This window comes from Octopus bimaculoides, chromosome 1 (genome assembly GCF_001194135.2).
Source record: "Octopus bimaculoides isolate UCB-OBI-ISO-001 chromosome 1, ASM119413v2, whole genome shotgun sequence".
NCBI classification, from domain to species: Eukaryota; Metazoa; Mollusca; class Cephalopoda; order Octopoda; family Octopodidae; genus Octopus; species Octopus bimaculoides.
The window spans coordinates 99,344,242-99,357,080 of record NC_068981.1 but is presented as its reverse complement, the minus strand read 5'-3'; the positions used below and the strand labels follow the sequence as shown (position 1 = coordinate 99,357,080).

Sequence of the window (12,839 nt, the reverse complement as noted above, 5' to 3'; positions counted from 1 at the left end):
ATCGTGTCTTCGCTATGGTGTAAAATATGTGGAGGAGAAGTTTCAGGTGTGGAAGCAACGATTAGAATCGAAGGGCCTTAGAGGCAACCTAGCTAAGACCAAAGTCCTAATAAGTAAGAAGGTAGACAAATCACAAACCCCTTCAGGTAGATGGCCCTGCTCGATCTGTAGATAAGGCATAGGTAGAAACTCTATAAGATGTACCCAGTGTAAGCTATGGACACATGAGAGGTGCAGCAATATCAAAGGAAGACTAACTAAGAAGATAGCTTTTGTGTGTGGCAGATGCTCAGGAGCAATAAACATTGAAAATGTGCAGAGAACAACTTCTGCCACATTCCAGAAGTTAATAGCTTCTGTTACCTAGGTGACCAAATAAGTAGCAGTGGAGGGTGCGCTGAAAGTGTAGCTGCTAGAATAAGAATTGCCTGGGCAAAGTTCAGAGAGCTCTTACCTCTGCTGGTGACAAAGGGCTTCTCGCTCAGAGTAAAAGGCAGACTGTATGACGCATGTGTATGAACAGCCATGCCACATGGCAGTGAAACATGGGCCGTGACTGCTGAGGACATGCGTAAGCTTGCAAGGAATGAAGCCAGTATGCTCCAGTAGATGTGTAATGTAAGTGTGCATACTTGACAGAGTGTAAGTGCCTTGAGAGAAAAGTTGGATCTAAGAAGCATCAGATGTGGTGTGCAAGAGAAACAACTGCGCTGGTATGGTCATGTGGTACAAATGGATGAGGATAGCTATGTGAAGTTCATTCTGCCACACTTCATTCCCCAGAACTACATAATAAATGAATGCATGTCAGAGTGCCCAGTATGGACCTCAACCTGACAGTAGCATGGAAAATTGGGAATGCTGGTCATTGGATTGCATCAATGATCAGCTGAATCTATTTTGTGCCATAGCTCTGCTTAACCCTCACTGACCAAGACTACACTACAACAACAGGTTCTTCAACCATTTTACAGCCTTTATTAATATCTAATTTTTCGGATGATTTGCATCCTATATGAGATACTAAACACTCTGAGAGAAAAGAAATCTCATTAACAAAATGAAAGGTCTCTACATGACCTGAAACCTTACAAGAAGTGATATAGAAAAATGACGAAAGACTGTTTATACTTAACATTGATTATGGTTGTGATGATACAGTTAAGATTCAGAGGAGTAATGAATGAGACACAAAAACATAGTTAAGCAAGTAGTTGGATAGAAAGCATGGTAAGTTAAGATTCACCAGTTATTCAAGAAGCTCTTCTATGAATTCAGTCACTAGTGGTTGTTACAAATATACTTATTTTGTATTACTTTTGATCAGGAAATATCTAAAATATTAAATAAGTCTTGGGGCTTAAAAATGGTGTTAGATCAGTGCCTTGATAACAGAAAATTGGTAATACAGTTCTATATTTAAGAGATGAGGAATTATGTACATTATTTATATTTGATGGATATTTGTCCTCATCTTGTTTGTTGTTAACGCATATGGCGTAGTGGTTAAGAGCACGGGCTACTAACCCTAAGATTCCGAGTTCGATTCCAGACAGTGACCTTAATAGTAATAATAATAACATCGAAAAATACCTTAGGAATGAGAACTCAGGTTCAAAATTTCCCCAAGACACCTGATGAAGGCTGGAGGGTATATCAGCTGAAATGTTGTGTTAACAACAAACAAGATGAGGACAAATATCTGTCAAATATAAATAATGTAAATAATGTAGAAATTGGTTTCTGCATATTCTCGGTTATGTTGATATTGATTCTAAAAGAAAACATTTTTCTTTTACTGTATTAAATTCCTGTCTACTTAACTTGCTGTTTTCTTAGGAAAGTTATTCTTTTAAAGCAATTGGGATTTATAATTTTTGTACATTAAACTCATGTATTATAGTAGCTATTAAAGATTTTTTTTCAAAACTCTGTGGTATATCTATATATTTTAGTCTATAATTCTTTGATGATACATCCTCTGGAATTTTAGTATGGTTTTGAAAAGTAGTCCATGCAGTGCACAGTTTGTATTGTTGAGATAAGATATGGAGAAACCTCATTATGTTTTAATAGTCAAATATACTTTCTAACACATTTTTCATGTCATTTAGATTAAAGTTATCTTGTTAATTGTTTGTGAGTTGTTTTCCCATCATTAATTCTCTTTATCCACAAAATTAAACTATGAATATTTTCTTTTAGCTGATACCCAGGAATTATGCCGTGTTTTAACAGAAGATGCTGTAAGTAAACATTAATCTATTTTAGAATTAGTTTGTTTCTAAGGGTTCATAAATGAACACAAAATTTTTTTCTTGCTTTTTCTATTTTATGCTTAGAATGTTGTCTATAAATGTATCTCAAATGATATTCTCTTCAGTGCTGTGGACTAAATCTTGAACATGACAGTAGTATTTTGACAATGTTAATTGAAATGTATTTATTTTATTTTTAATTAAAAGTTATAATTTACATTTACTTCTTTCATTACTTCTTTCTTGTTTTCATTAATCTTCTGATTTCTTCTACTGAAATATGAATTTTTCATACATAAATCCTACTCCACCCTCCTTACCTTATTTTATGTATTAAATTCAGGCTAACCTATTTTAAAAACTTTCCTTACTCTGCAGCATTTTGTGACCTAAAACTTTGTAGTACATAACACTTCTCGGATAAGAAACTTTAATTAGTCTCAAAGCATTAATCAGAAGTTATATTACTCAAATTAAAGAAATGGAAATGGAAAAGACAAAATTGAGTCTGTAAAAAAAATGTTCCAACATTCTTTCCCAGCAGTACCCATGTATTCTTGTTTCTGACCTAATAATTTTCCCCCAACTTCAGACAAACTAACCTCATGGTTATAAATTCAATCATCTCTCTAACTATAATACGGTATTTGACTAACTCACATAACTCTTCCTATCTCAGTTTGCCTGGATAATAAAAACTGTTGTGCTGTCTAGTCAAACATTTTAATGATGCTTATTAAACCTATTGGCTAATCTCTGCCCAGTCTTTCCTACATATAGAAGATTGCTTAGTCAGTATTTAATTCAATTGATGAGATTTCTGGTGGTGCAGGTGAACTGATCTGTGAGGTGGAGAAAGAAATTAAGTCTTATAAGGGTGGTGGTGTTCAAATGACACTTTCAATTAGCATATTTTTCATTTATGTTTTACTTTTTTCTTTTTTTTTCTAATTATTCAAAATTTTTGATTTTTTAAAATAAAAATTGTTAATTTTTCAGGACATGGTTGCTAAACTGAACTACATCAGGAATAATGATAAATTAGTGGAAGAGGCTAAACAAAACTACATTGGCTTAGCTATTCGTCAGTTTACGTGCCCTCCTTGTAATAATATGTGGTGGCGTGTCACCCCAAGGAGAAAACCTGTGAGTTTTACATATCTTAATCTGTTTTATAGTTATATTTTACCTACCTGTCTGATGAGCACTGAAAAGGCCAAAATTCTTTATAATTTGAGACTTCAATATGTTTTCAGTTCCTGGTGGCAGGTTATTTTGTTTCACTTATGCAGTCAATAGTTTAGATAAAATCACACACGAACATACTCTCTTGTTGTTGTTGAAGATGTTGTCAACAGCTGCAGTGGCAGCAGTAACAAGAATAATGGTGATGGCAGCAACAGTAGTAGTGTAGTAGTTGTTGTTGTTGCTATTGGAAAATGTTTGACATGTTCAATGCCAGTGTGGAACTGCAATAGGATATCAAACAATCAATCAGCTGAAGTATCAAAAGACTGAACTCTAAATGGCCTGGTCTATCTGTCTTTTAAGTGGGTGCTGTTTCTTGGTGGCAGCATGAGTGTTTTAATGTCACACAAGACTGAATTCAACTCCATCTTGTGTTATCTCTATACTAGGGTTGACCTTTACATTAGCCATTGTGACTGATTTTTTACTAATTTAGTCTGGAAGAAGGAACTGGGTCTATAGCCTTCATGGGACCTCTGGCACTAGGAATGTTGATATGGTTAACTTCATCTTGAGCTGTTTAAGGTAACAACTGCTGAAAAAACATGTGCAAGGAAAGCATATTTCAGAGGGCCGATTTTCTGGAAGAGGAAGGACTGAACATAGTGATTAGTGCAGGGTTTGAGTGAAAGTTGCCTGAGTGGAAGTGGCATGAGATCATCCAGTTCTAAAGATTACAAGCCTCTGTAGTAGTGATTGAAAAGACTGAGGGAAGAGAGCACATCCAGAAGTAGGACAGAAGTTGAGGTATGTTGGATGATCTTTCGTTAAATGCTGTCTAAGATGTCTGAGTTTGAAGTGGCAGCACAGATATGGGGACAGTACACCATTGTGGACTTCACCTAGGCTTTGCAGAGAGTTAGTAGTAGTTGGGAATTAATTTTTTTGGCTCTGAAAAGGTAAGTTTGTCTCTGTGAAGCAGTTTTGCCTATTATGAAGATGTGTGCTTGCCAAAAGAGATTTTCAATGATGCTGAAGCCTAACATTTGTAGTGACCTTGAGGCCTCTGGTTACATACTGTTTGGGTTTAGGAGGTGGCAGATATTTATAGTGATTGTAACTTACTGCTGAAAGAGACAAGATTGTCATGAACTCAGTGGAACATATTTTTAAAGTCTTTGTTCATGGAATCATTGTAGAATTGGCATAAAGTGTCTTGATTGCATATGGAAGGTTGGGAAGGAATAATAGTTATTATTTGCACAGACAGACTGTTAATGACACTTGATAGGAGCTAAACCATGGGGAACATCAGAGTTGATAAAATATGAAGCAGAGAGAGCTCTGTCAGGGCACACTGCAATGGTGCAATATGACAAGAGGCCAATAATAATTCAAGAAACAAGAAATGGGGGAAATCCATGAATGGACAGTTTTGAGTTTTTCCAGATTTGCCCATCACATTTTAAAGTTTTGTTGATATTGAGGATAACAAGACCGACTTTACCAAATTTTTGAGGATGAGTGTTCAGTGATGATTTACATAGGAGAGTAGGTCTGTTGCTCTGGGTTCACAAAAAAAAAAAAAAAAAAATGAACTGGTGATGAGTAATGAGAGAGATTCAGATTTGTTAAAGATTATTTCCATGAACTTTGAGTTTTGGATGTGAGTATAAAAAGATATTAGGTACATTACTTTTTGGGAATGGAATATATTGTAGCATGCTTCAGAAGATCAGGATATATTTCTATTGATTAAAAACAGAGATTAAAGAGTTAACCCTGAGGCTTCTTGTTTGAGGGTGATGAAAGCAGCATTGAGAGTATCAATGGCCTTGGTAGTTTGAAGTGACTGGAGATGCTTCAAAGCTTCAGACTCATGGCTTTGTTAAAGGTACTTTCACACTGGCATGTATATCTGTATAGTGATGAACCTAGGGGAATGGAAAGAGATTTTTATGGAGGAGATTTGCATTGAGTTGCATATTTCTTCAAAAGAATATTGCTTATAAAACTACATTATGCAACTCTTACACATGAATATAGAAGTTGGTGGGCAGGGGTTTTGCATAGTAGTGTATGTGTGTTAAATGAATTCAAAAGCTGTTCGGGTTTGAAATTTGAAATATCTATTGGTTCTAAAAAGAAAATCAAGTCTCCCTATGCAAGGCCATATATATGTGAGATGTAGGTATGCTGTGCTTGATAATTGACTAAAACACTATGATAGTGGCTCTTAGAAAACTTAGAATTTCAAAGTGGACTTAATGTTTGTTATATTTTAGCTGTTTCTGATAAGCAAGAATTTGTCAGAAAGCCTCCAGGGAAGTCAAATGGCCCATGTTACATGACAAAAACAATGACGTTTGGGGGTAAGAATCTGATGCTTTGGGGATACATAAAAAGTGATGGTTCAAGAAAGTTGGTTAAAATTGATGGTAACTTGAATAGTGCCAAATACATCCAGTTGCTGAAGGACAATTTGGTACCAGACTTGGATGAAGGTGAGATTTTTCAGCATGACGGAGCTCCATGCCACAGATTGCATACAACATAACAGAGTCTGGCTGATGAAGGTGTTACTGTATTGAAAGATTGGTCAGCTCAGAGCCCTGGCTTAAATATCATTGAGCATATGTGGTCAGAACTAAAGAGAAGAGTTCATCAGAAGAATCCATGCAATCTTGAAGAGTTATGGGAGCTCAGCCACAGAGAATGGCATCTCATACCTGTGAAGATGGTGAAGGATTTATACACATTTCTTCCCAGGCACATTGAAGCAATTATTCAAGCTAAGAGAAGCCACAAGAAATATTAACCAATATACAGTAACTTCTTGAAATGAACGTTATGTAATAAATTTTCATTATAGACATTTTTCTGTTTTAAAATACTGTATCTTGATTGCTTTGTGTGAGGTGGCCAAAAACTTTTTCATGGCCATTTTTTTGTGGTTGTCTCACATCCTCCTCTCTCATTCAGAATTCCTACTACAAAATATAATGATTAGGTATGGAAATGACTCCAATAGGGTCAATGTTTCAACTGTAAAAAACGCAATGCAAAGCATCCACTTATAAGTTGGCAATACTAGAAATTTACAATAGTCTAAAATGGCTGAAAACTTTTGCACAGTACTGTATATGCATATTCACACATCCTAAACTTGAAGTAGATATTTATATGTGAAGATACTATCTTTCCTAGGTTTCAAGATGTAAACTATGCCAAGTTCGGTATGATCCTGTCCCGAAAGATGTTGAATTTGGAAGTGCAGTATTTGTATGTAAGAGTTGTAACAATGAATTCAGGTAAGTTTGAATCACCTTTGATTTCATTTTCTAACATTTATCTTTAATCCTTTACTTGTTTCAGTCATTGGATTGCAGCCATGCTGAAGCATCGTCTTGAAGAGTTTGGTCAAAAAAATTGATCCCTGTACATATATTTTTAAGCCTAGTACTTATTTTATCAGCATATTTTTGTCAAACCAAGTTACTGGGTTGTAAACAAACCAAACCATTTGTCAAGCTGTGACAAGGGACAAACACAAAGACACAGCTATAAATATATATATATATATCATCATCATCATCATCATCGTTTAACGTCCGCTTTCCATGCTAGCATGGGTTGGACGATTTGACTGAGGACTGGTGAAACCGGATGGCAACACCAGGCTCCAGTCATATATATATATATATATATATATATATATATATATATATATATATATATATATATATAAAAATACACACACACACATACACACACCATGAGCTTCTTCCAATTTCATTTTATCAAATCCACTCCCAAGGCTTTGGCTGGCCTTGGGCTATAGTAGAAGACACTTGCCCAAAGTGCCACACAGTGGGACTGAACCTGCAGCCATGTGGTTGAGGAGCAAACTTCTTACCACACAGTGATATTTATTTGTTTTCACAATTTATTTTATTTGTTAGTATGAGACATGACAGAGTTTATAGAATGTCAGACAGAATCCTAGTTATAACATCACTTTATGGCTCTGAATTCAAATCCTACTTATATCAACTGTTACCTGTCACACACTTTCCCTGCTCATTTAAATAACTGCCAAATGGTTTGAATGGACCAGAGCTTTGCGAGTGAAATATTTGTTGGACAGTAATTTTGCAGAAGCTCTTTAAATATGTGCACGCACGCGCACACACACACACCATCATTATTTTTATATCTGCTTTCCATGCTGACAAGGGTTGGATGTTTTGATAGAATCCAACAGGTTGGAGGACCATATCTTGCTCTACTGTCTCAGTTTGGCTTGGGCTTTATAGTTGGATGTCCTTCCTAACACCACCAATACCAACAACTTTTCAGAGTGTACTGAATGTGTTTTATATGGCACCAGCATTAGTGTGGTTATCTTGTAGCTTGCAAAACTAAGGAGCCACTTCAACTAATTGGGAAGATAGGACATAAGGTGATCATTTAATGCAGTGTGTTGGGAGGTTAGTGTATGATGGGAGGAACCAGAACAAATATATTATTGTGGAAGAGATGCATGGTTACCTCATGTTTTACTTGGGTTGGTGGGGATAGCTGGAGTAGTGCCCGGAAGAAAGGAGAATCTAGTTGTGCCAAAGTACTGGAACATACACTCAAGATAATGTGTCCAAGAAGGTGAATAGAAGGCAGCATGGATATAGAGGAATTGGTGTAGGTAGATAAGGTTCCATGAGTGTAGTAGGAGAGTGAAAGCAATATAAACTTGGGCTGGAGATTGTTATATGTATTAATTGGGGATGAATATAGTGAATGGTGAACAGGGGTGGGGTGGTAAATATGAGTTGCAGAGAATGATGATGATGAGAATGAGGGATGGATGTTGATTGGCAGTAGCATGGAGAAGGCTTTATTCCACTACTTTAGGGACGTAGAGCTACAGGATATAATGTGTTCACTGATAACATAAACACACTGACACTCACTTAAACTCAGCCAATCACATGCAAGAAGTAGAACTGACAACTTTCATGTACATGCACACATGAAAACGCACACAAACATGCACACACAGTGGGACTTTCATACAGTTTCCATCCACCAGTTTGACTCATAAGGCATTGGTTGCTCTTAGACAATAGTATAAGACACTTGCCCAGCCCATGTTGGTTGTGAAAGTGGGCTACTAAATCAAGGGGTGAAAGGCAAAGTCAATCTTGATAGAATTTGAGCTCAGAATGTTAAGCTGGACAGACTGTAAAGACATGAAATGCCACTAAGTATTTTGTCTGGCATGCTAACAATTCTGCCTGCTTGCCGCCTTCAGTAATAATAATAATTATTATTATAATAATGATAATACCCTTTCTACAATAAGTACAAGGCCTGAAATTTTGGTGGGGAGAGAACATCAACTCCAGTACACGATGGGTATTTATTACATTGACCTCCCTGGAAGGATGAGAGGCAAAGTCAACTTTCACATGTCTTTTGCATTAGGGCCCATGTTTTGCTACTACACAGCATCTCCCGGCCCATGCGGTTGTGAAAGTGGACTGCTAAACCATGCAGCTGTGTGTGTGTATGCATGTTCTGTGCATGTATGTGTGTGCGTATTTTGTGCGTGTGTGTGTGTACATAAAACTTGTCACTTCTTCTTCTTGCATGAGATTGTCTGAGTGAAAACAAGTGTCATCATGTTTATGTTACTAGAGAATATTGTATCCTGTAGCTCTACATCCCTAAAGTAGAGGAATAAAACACTATTTTAAATATGTATTAGATGTATTTTGTGTGGTTTCCATTGCATATCTACAGAGGCTTTGGTCAAAAATCAACAACTAGGAGCATCTGTTACAATTGCAATAACCTGTGTTATCCAACTAGAATTGAACCTCCAAAGAGGAATCCCGGTCGTCGAAACTGGAAGAGTCAACATTCATGTGATGCACCAGACTGCTGTGGATTCTTATCAGACTGTGATAAAGATGTAAACGGTAAGATGGTCTACTCTTTTGATATAATGTTTTATAATGTCATTTTGTACATTATTATTATTATATAATAGAAAAGCTAGCTCTAGTGCTTCCTTATTTCCATTACACTCCTCCAAATTTTTGCTTATAAAGTTGTTTACTTCTTCTAACTTTACAATAACAATAAGGCCTGTTCTTTTCAACTTGTTGATTCTCTATCATTTCACATAAATTCATATATGTGTCAGTGTGCATAGATGTATGTGGATGTTTATGTGTGTGTATATATATATATGTGTGTGTGTGTATACAAATACATATGTGTGTGTGTATATGTATGTATGTATGTTCTTTTATTTTTTATGCATTTCAGCCCAAACGCTGTGACCATGCTGGGGCACTTTTAGTATCATCACATTTTCAATGGTCATTTTCTCATTATTGGAGGAAGTTTGTTATTGCTGCCCTCTTTTAAGTTTCTCGCCCTGATGTAGTTTCATGTGGAATCTTGAACAGCAGGAAGTGAAGTTGCTTCTTGAAAACATCTACCCTAGCTCCGTGTAGATCTCTCAGATTTTCTGACAAGATATTTAATAGCTGTGGGCCTTTGAATCTCAAACTGTCGCAGTACTCGCTCCTCACTCTAGTCAGGATGGGTGGAACCTTTGGAACAATACAGTGTCGTCCTGTTTGGGGACTGGTATAATCTGGGAATTATGTTTTTCTGTTGGTTTGACATTCTCTCTGGAGCAAACTTACTGCATATGTCATGCATGATTGTCATAAAGTGTTGTAGCTTTATGTCAACATCCTGTGTAGAGAGACTGGCAGACTAGTTCTATTCCAGGATCTCTTTCTAAATACTTTTCCAATCAGCTTCATGAAAGTTTAGGCTGGAAAGGTGTTGGGTACTTCTAGTAGCCTACATGTTGGCAGTTATCTGTGGATCATACATCATTAGTGCTACTAAGTTATAGTCATAGAAAATCATCAGTGTGCCATAACATTATAAATGGGTGTCAAGTTATTTGTGAAACAGAGGTCCAGGATAGTTTTACCCCGTGTTGGGCAGGGCACTATTTGCTCCATGAATAGCATTACCTATAAGGTCAAGTAGAGATTCTACTTACCTCTGCTTATGAAGTGGCAAAGTACAATTGTAATCAAAATACAAAATACAAAAATGAAGAAATGGACATAAAAAAAAAGAGGTCAGGTTGATTATAAATTACAATTCTCTCTTCATGGTCAGAGTATATGTCCGTAAATGATATTTTATTTAATTTAATTGTATCATATTGTATTATCTATTTCTGTTTTTCATAAACAGTAAGAATGTATATGAGAAGTGTTCAAAAAGGCAGTGCTACAGCATGGCCACAGTCAAATGACTGGAACAAAAGAATAGAAGAATAAAAGAATGTGCATATATAAATAGATATATGCATGAATTTTTAAATTTTTATTTCTGTCTTTAGAAATAGTAAGCATGTATATCTATTTAAAGCTGTGACATGGTTTTAAGTTTGAGCATGAACCGTTTCCACTGTTTCCTTTAGAATGAGGATCCATTGCTGCACACTGAAAAATGAGTGATAAAATAGCTTGCAGTTTTGAAGCTTGTGGCAACAGATTGGCCTGGTTTATATAGTAGTATGCTTCAAATATGCCCCTAAAAGTGATCAGTAAAGTGTTGATCTGTTTCCCAAATGTAAAGGGCAATGGAAAGTTTGCATATGATGCAATATATCAGGTTAGACAATGTGCAACAGAAGTTCTGATTAATATATTGTGTCTTAGGCTCTCAGTAATTGTTGCAATATTGGTACTGTAGGGGCAGATGTTGCATTGTCAGTAAGCAAATTAAACAGTGCCTAGCTGTGAGATGCTGGGTGCTGTGGAGCTTCTTACTGAAAGATCCCTGAGATTTTTGTATCTTTTTAAAAGTTGTGAAGAGGTGATGCAGGAAAGATTGGAATGGTTGTGGGATCAGAAGGTAGAATAGAGAAGTTGTGGATGAGTTTATCTTTCAATGGGAAGATGGACTGGTGGAAGGTGAGAGAGATTGGAAAACTATCTATAGACATGTGTAAAGGTGATAGGAGAGCAGTGGCACAGTGACTGGCTTGGGTCTGGTGGAGTGTCAGATCCACAACAGTTCAAGAAGATTTGGGATGAGAAGAAGAGTACAGGAGGTAGGAGTAGGAGTCATTAGGTTTGAACAGGACAGAGATAGATAGGTAGATATTGTGTATAGTGATGAAGACATTGAGAAAACTAACTGAAATATTGGAAATAAATTACAAGGCAGAGCTAAAGATCTTAACAAAGAGATAAAATTGTTGAGCAGTTGTCTGGTAAGGGTGATGCTGGCACAGTCATCCATATAATGACCATACAACTCTGGTGAATTGAGCAAAGATTTGCTGTTCACTTATGGCCTACCTTACACTTGGCATCATGTTACTGACAGGATTAAATGAACATTTTTCCTTCAACACCTACATCTCCTCTTAGTTTATTAAACCCTTTCTTATCCTTCAACCCTTCTCTCACCTCCTCTTTTCTCTTTTCTCTTGACCTCACTCTCGACTTTGCCCACTTCTCCTCATTCTGCAACTCTTTCTTTCTTCCTTTTCACACTGTTTCTCCTGCCACTCTTTGTTGGTATATGAAGCTCATGTGGTCCTGCATTTCTTATCAGTTGCAACCATTTTTCTTTCTTTTAACTTGAAGACTCTGTTGTCTATCATTTACTTATCTTCTTTCAAATTTTCCTTGAAGAAGAACACTGTCTGAAATGTTAAATTTCCCACACATCACAGCAAGTTCACTATACTCTTTTTGTCAATTTTACTATAAATATCTATGTGTGTGCATGTATTTATACAGGGGTTGGACAAAGTAATGGAAACACCTAGGATCATAGCATCATAATTTTGAAATATCTATAAAATCGTCAAAAGCTTGATTATTTTTCTGTTTTTGGAGTTATTATTAGTGTTGCTTAATATGTTTTGCTCAAATTGATGATTCTTTTCAGATATCATCATCAGAAGTTAATTAAAATGACAGATCTATTGGACTTTGAAAGCGGTCAAATTGTTGGTGCTTTATGGCAGGTACTAGCATAATGAAAACAGCCAAAATGTTTGGTGTATCAAGAAGTACTGTCTCAAAAGTAATGACAGCCTTTGAGAAAGAGGGAAAAACCTCCTTGTCAAAAGAAAACTCCGGAAGTAAACCAAAACTTTCAGATAGGGACCGTTGGACTCTTACATGAATTGTTAGAAAGGAACACAAAAGTACAGCTCCCAAAATTACTGCAGAGCTCAATGACTGCCTTGAGAACCCAGTTTCCACAAAAACTGTTTGCCAGGAGCTGCACAAAGCTGGATTTCACAGGAGGGCTGAAATCAGAAAACCACTACTT

General features: G+C 36.4%; 1 protein-coding gene across 1 annotated transcript in view; it reads left to right on the top strand.

Moving 5' to 3' along the window:
* The window catches only part of LOC106879279 (shiftless antiviral inhibitor of ribosomal frameshifting protein homolog), a 96,342-nt gene that overhangs the window by 77,221 nt on the left and 6,282 nt on the right, over positions 1 to 12,839 (top strand). The window contains exons 3-6 of the mRNA XM_052968608.1: positions 2,206 to 2,246; positions 3,258 to 3,404; positions 6,654 to 6,757; positions 9,249 to 9,427. Of these exons, the coding sequence (XP_052824568.1) occupies positions 2,206 to 2,246; positions 3,258 to 3,404; positions 6,654 to 6,757; positions 9,249 to 9,427 (471 nt within the window). The remainder of the gene's footprint in view (positions 1 to 2,205; positions 2,247 to 3,257; positions 3,405 to 6,653; positions 6,758 to 9,248; positions 9,428 to 12,839) is intronic.